The sequence below is a fragment of the Parambassis ranga genome, chromosome 7, assembly GCF_900634625.1.
Source record: "Parambassis ranga chromosome 7, fParRan2.1, whole genome shotgun sequence".
Classification (NCBI taxonomy): domain Eukaryota; kingdom Metazoa; phylum Chordata; class Actinopteri; family Ambassidae; genus Parambassis; species Parambassis ranga.
Window position 1 is genome coordinate 13407184 of NC_041028.1, and position 5272 is coordinate 13412455.

At 41.4% G+C, this 5272-nt stretch overlaps 1 protein-coding gene across 1 annotated transcript; it reads left to right on the plus strand.

The window, feature by feature from the left end:
• Positions 1–601: 601 nt before the first annotated feature.
• On the plus strand, positions 602–4060 carry LOC114438244 (transmembrane protein 106C-like). The gene is made up of 9 exons (XM_028409453.1): positions 602–632; positions 750–983; positions 1626–1689; positions 1765–1924; positions 2256–2396; positions 3362–3411; positions 3504–3557; positions 3645–3776; positions 4033–4060. Exons 1-9 carry the CDS (start codon positions 602–604, stop codon positions 4058–4060), a joined length of 894 nt encoding a protein of 297 aa, XP_028265254.1.
• The last annotated feature ends 1212 nt before the right edge of the window (positions 4061–5272 follow it).

A 5272-nucleotide genomic window follows, 5' to 3' on the forward strand; every position in this document is an offset into this window, starting at 1 on the left:
AGTCAGCAAATTTCAAAATGTTTCGGGCGAATGAATTTTTCTACCAAGTTTGGTGAGTTTTTGGGCATGTTAAGGCCTCCAAAAATGCGATCTCGGAGGGGGAAAAAAAAAATAATCCTAAGGGTTTCAATAGGGCTCTTGCACCATTCGGTGCTCGGGCCCTAATAATGTATTTATTGTAATTTGAATATTTAGCGAAATGTGACACATTTAGAATCTGAACAGAGACAGGATCTAAGTGTGATCAATCACCTGAATGCGCCACGAGTCACGTCGGATTCCTGGATAGTTACTTTTACGCAGGGAGCTTGAAGGCATCATAGCGTGTATTTTGGTGTGACAGCAAGAGGAAGGCGCGCCGGTGCTTGGGTGTAAACACTGTTACGTGATGGCGACGCGGACGAGATTCTGGTCTAAAGGGTAAATGTAGTGTGCTGATAATAAGTTTAGTGAGGCCACACTTGGTTCCAGGCTGCGGCAGCTAATAGAGGAGTCGCTGAGCACGCTTGCTATAGCGGAGTAGCTAGCTTAGCCACGCGAGCTGGGTTGAATTCGTTTACGCAGCGTTTTTACCCTCAGCTGATTTAGCTGTGATTGTGACATGTTATTGGCAGACACCTGGGACATTCTCTGTAAGACACAGCTGCCCTGAGTCACTTTGTTCACTTTTCGGAGGCTGAATGGCTCCTTCTCATCCACCTGCGGGCAGCCAGTAGCTAACGGGGGGAAAACTTAGCCTCTAATCACAGGCGACATTAGCCGCCGCCGCCATGGGACGCGATGGTCTCGTAGCGGCAGCAGTCTGTCGCTGCTTCCGGAAAGACAGAGCACTGCGCGGAGGACAGAGGACAGGGACTCCGATAATGACTCTTTGGATGGACTCGGCAGACGGGAGGACATAGCCCAGTTTCCGTACGTGGAGTTTACCGGAAAAGACAGCATAACGTGTCCAACATGTCAAGGCACTGGACGAATACCTTCAGGTGAGCAGAAACTCACAACCTGAAACTTAAATTCAGGTGAGATCAGACATAAATATTTACATGTTTAATTTTATTGTAATTTAAGAAGACGTAAAGTTTTTTTTTCAACATTCACCGTTTACACATCTACACACACGTCGATCAGCCATGGAGCACACACAACCTGGACCTCCAGGAAGTGGTCCAGAGCGATCATGATGTCACCACCCCTGGTCAAATAGTGACCAATGACGCATCAATGCGCAGATGCACATTAGAAGAGTGCAGGCTGTCATGCAGGAATGTGGACCCAGAGAGCTGACACCTCTAGTAGTTGTTGGGAGATGCCCAGCTCTGTGCCTGGCATCATCACGGCTCTCTGCCACACTGCTTACTTCAGCGCCAACCACTGATAACAGAGATAAGGCCTGTCAGTAGATTACGGCACCATGTACACGTCAATGTCAATTTTCTCAAACTTAAGGCCTTGTTGATTAATGAAGAGCTGCAACCAGTTTGTTTAATATTCAAATAAAAGGTTTTCAGGAAAAAAGCTAGATTAAATAATAAACAGCAAACTTGCTTAGTGCAGAAAACCGCTCTGCTGTCAGGGAGGAAACAATGATCAGTATGTTACGTGCACTGTTATCTCCTCCTCAACAGGCCAAGTGAACGAACTGGTTGCATTGATCCCATACAGCGACCAAAGGCTGCAGCCCCGGAGAACGTAAGTTACTGCAGAATACGGTGCTAACAGTTTGACTCGATCCTTTGGAGAGAACCAACATGCTCTGTGTTGTAGGAAGCTGTATGTGGTACTGTCTGTTGTGCTCTGCCTGCTGGCCTCTGCACTCGTGGCCTTCTTCCTCTTCCCTCGTGCGGTGGTGGTGGTGGATGATGGGTTACGCTCAGTAACGGTGCGCTTCGACCACTCCAACATGAGGGTCCTGATGAACATGACAGTAGGTCACCTCTCACAAACAAACTGCACTATAAAATGGTCAGGCATGTTGTGTTGTTTTGTTTTTCCATGCATATGTGATTAGTCAGATAATCTTTAATTTTCTATTTAGATAATTGATTTTTAGGCATTTTATTTAAATGTCAACATTGTCAGGTGAAGTAATAATATCATAACTATACCTTGAAAAAACTATTGAAGTCAGCTTTTTCTGCCATGTTATCATCAACATTTTTGGCAGTAGTTTAGAAAATTGCTGTTTCATATATTTACCACTTCCTTTTTGCGTTACAAATGAACTGTAACTGCTCTTCTGCTTACCCTTTATTCAGAGCACACTCAACTTCAGCAACCCCAACTTCTTCTCAGTGCTGGTGCAGAGTGTGAGCTGCCAGGTGCTGTACATGAAAACAGTGGTTGGGACTCAGCAGCTAGACAACGCCACCACCATCCTGCCTCTCAGTGAGCGTCAGGTAGGGGAAAAAAGACACATGCTCACAAGCTGATAAAGACATTATGTCATCACGTGGTGTTCAGAGAGTAGCAGTTCCTGGTACAGGGTGCAGTATGCAAACAAATGTGTCCTCTCTGTAAAAAAACGAAGAGCTGCTTCAATAACAAGCTGTAGACTCATGTTGACAGTTAATGCTGAAGCAATTCATTTGTCATCCAAAGGGAAAATTTGATGATGTTCTACAGTGTATTTTTCCTTTCCCAAAAAGGACCAAGTTTGGTGTCTTAGGCTGCATTCAAAAGTTTTTGAATTTAACACAGTAAATACTTTTTATTTTATAATGTCATGCTGTCAGACTGCAAACTAAAAACCAGAGTGGTGTAAAAGTTTCACAAATTCATGTTTCCATTGAAGAATGTCAGTCCTGTAGTTGATTCTGGACCCCTTTGTCTGCAGCCTGAATATAGTCTCATTCCTCATTCCTCATTCCTACATGCCACACAGCTCCAGTTATTGAATCACACTTAATGGACTAACTGACATGTTCCTTCATAACAATAAACACATTTGTTTATTGTGGATCTCACACACAGTCTGGTGGAAACACACTTTAGCACCAGATCTGCAGCTAAAAAACACCATTTTCTCCTTTTTCAGTAATGTTTTTTCTACAGTCATCTTTGTCCTACCTATTAAGTGGCAGTGACAGCAAGAGGTTACTTATTTATGGATTCACTGTTAAAAGCCAATGTGCTCTGATTGGTCAACAGCACATTGTGAAGGTTGTGTAAGACATATCATATGAAACACTTAAACATTTACTTAGCCAGCTTTGTAAACAGGTTTTTTTGTTGGCAATAGAAGCAGAATTGTTGCTTCTTTATACATCATCTGCTCTTGTTGTCACAAAACATCTTCATGTACATTTTTTTTTCTGCGTGCTCCTAAACTTTGCTGTTTTTGTGATTTGTCAACCCACCACAGGTGAACTACACCATCAGTGTGGAGATCGGTCACAGTGCACCATACGTCTAGTAAGTGCCTGCATCTAATCTCTCCTCCTCTCAGTCCGCTCTAAGGTATTCCAGCTAATAACAGAAATCATTTCTGCTGTGTTTCTTTTCAGTGCTTTCTGCACCATGCCCAGAATCAAAGTGCACAATATTGTCGTATTTATGCAGTAAGTGTCTTAAAAGCTTTTTTTGCACTTCTGATCAGCCACATCCTGTATTTTGATTGACGTTGTTTACTTCTCACCTGTTTTCAGAACCACAGTGAAACATCGTACATGGTACGAACGTCTCAGAATAGCCTGGAGGCGTATCGCTACATTGACTGTGGCTCCAACATCACATACCACCAGACAGCCAAGCATCACAAGCCCCATCTGCTCTAAGAGGTTGGAAACAGTGCACAGTTCAGGGTGGATTTCTGCTTTCTGTTGACAAAACCAGCAGCAAAATGCCAAGTAGTGATTGGTTTTCTAAGCTCACACAGAAAGGTAACATGTATTTGTTGTTATTTGGAGCTACCAATGATCAGATTGTTAGAGTGCATAACAAAGCAGTGTGGTGAGGTGACAGAAGTGGGTCTTTTGTGGTCGTCAGGCATCACATAGTGAGTTAATACCTCTCATTTCTGGCATTGATCTGCAGCTGCTTCTCGTGTTCACTTGTGGCTTGAAACTTGCAGACAGCAGGAGTCACATATTCTTGTGTCAGTGAGCACAAGACATTTTTCATTAAGAAAATGGCTGACATTCCCAGCCAGGAATACCATTCGTGCCCAAGCTTTAATTAACAGTGCTCTGCCTGCTGCTGCTGTAACATTATTAGAGCATTCCTCAGCTTAGCTTGAACAGCAAACACTGTGTTGACTGAAGTTTTTTACTTTTCTTTAAAAAGGGAGCAAACCTGCTGAGGATGCAGCCACAGAGAGAACATATTAGTTTTGCTCTAAAGTTGAAGAAGGTATTTACATATCATTGATGTTTTAAAAAGAAATTATGAATTATTCTTCGCACCTCAGCAAATTCAGGGACTGATTTTAGATTGAGTGTGGCTCACTGAGGAGAAGGTTTTGACTTAGTTTCAGTAGTTTGAAGTTCTCACACTCCCATGAAGCTACAGGCAGCAAGGTGAGGCTTACTCTTACCTGCATCTGTTCACAGTATGTTTTTTTTCTAACAGCTCCTTTCTAAGAGATTTACAGTTTTTTGTACCTATATTTCATTTGTGTTTTACTCAACACTCAGGCTTATCAAATTTCAAAGTTCCTCCATTCTCAAAGCCTGGAGCTGGACAGACACTTTGCCCGTCTGTCATCAGGTCACAATGGAAACAAAGCAACTGAGTGAAAGTTGTGATTGGACTTTCATTTTTAAAGGGACAGTTATTGCAAATTTCTAAAAGCTTTTTAGAAGTTTTTAATGCAGACTATATTTTCTTGTTTGGTTCAAGTTTTTAAAAAATATTAAAGGGAATTGTAATTGAATAAAATTAATAAATAACACCAATATTTAGTTGTCATTTGTCTTTTTTTCCTGCTATTTTCAGTAAAGGTGATGACAGAACAGTAAAGAAAATGTTGCCATTGAATCCATAATAAAAATAACACTGAGCCAGTCAGATCTCAGGTACCACATCATTTCAGTTTAATTCTTCATTTTTTTTTGCATACAAAATAGCATAATATCCTTTTCAAACAGATGAATGTTTTCCTTTTTTATGTTTTATACGCTGTCCTGTAGCTGCATGTGAAAATTATTACTACACAATATAGAGATCAACAAGAAAAGAACACAATATATTATCGCTGTAATACAAGTAGTGTTTTTCTACCAAACAACATAACGCACTAATGCAAATGCATAGTAAAATAAAAGAAGCATAAGTA

What these genes read in the sequence shown, in the direction of transcription:
- LOC114438244 (XM_028409453.1), top strand. Translation starts at nt 602, where the DNA reads ATGTTATTGGCAGACACCTGGGACATTCTCT. An exon ending in AGGCTGCAGCCCCGGAGAAC is followed by an intron (nt 1,690 to 1,764) that starts GTAAGTTACTGC and finishes TCTGTGTTGTAG; the next exon opens with GAAGCTGTATGTGGTACTGT. An exon ending in AATATTGTCGTATTTATGCA is followed by an intron (nt 3,558 to 3,644) that starts GTAAGTGTCTTA and finishes ACCTGTTTTCAG; the next exon opens with AACCACAGTGAAACATCGTA.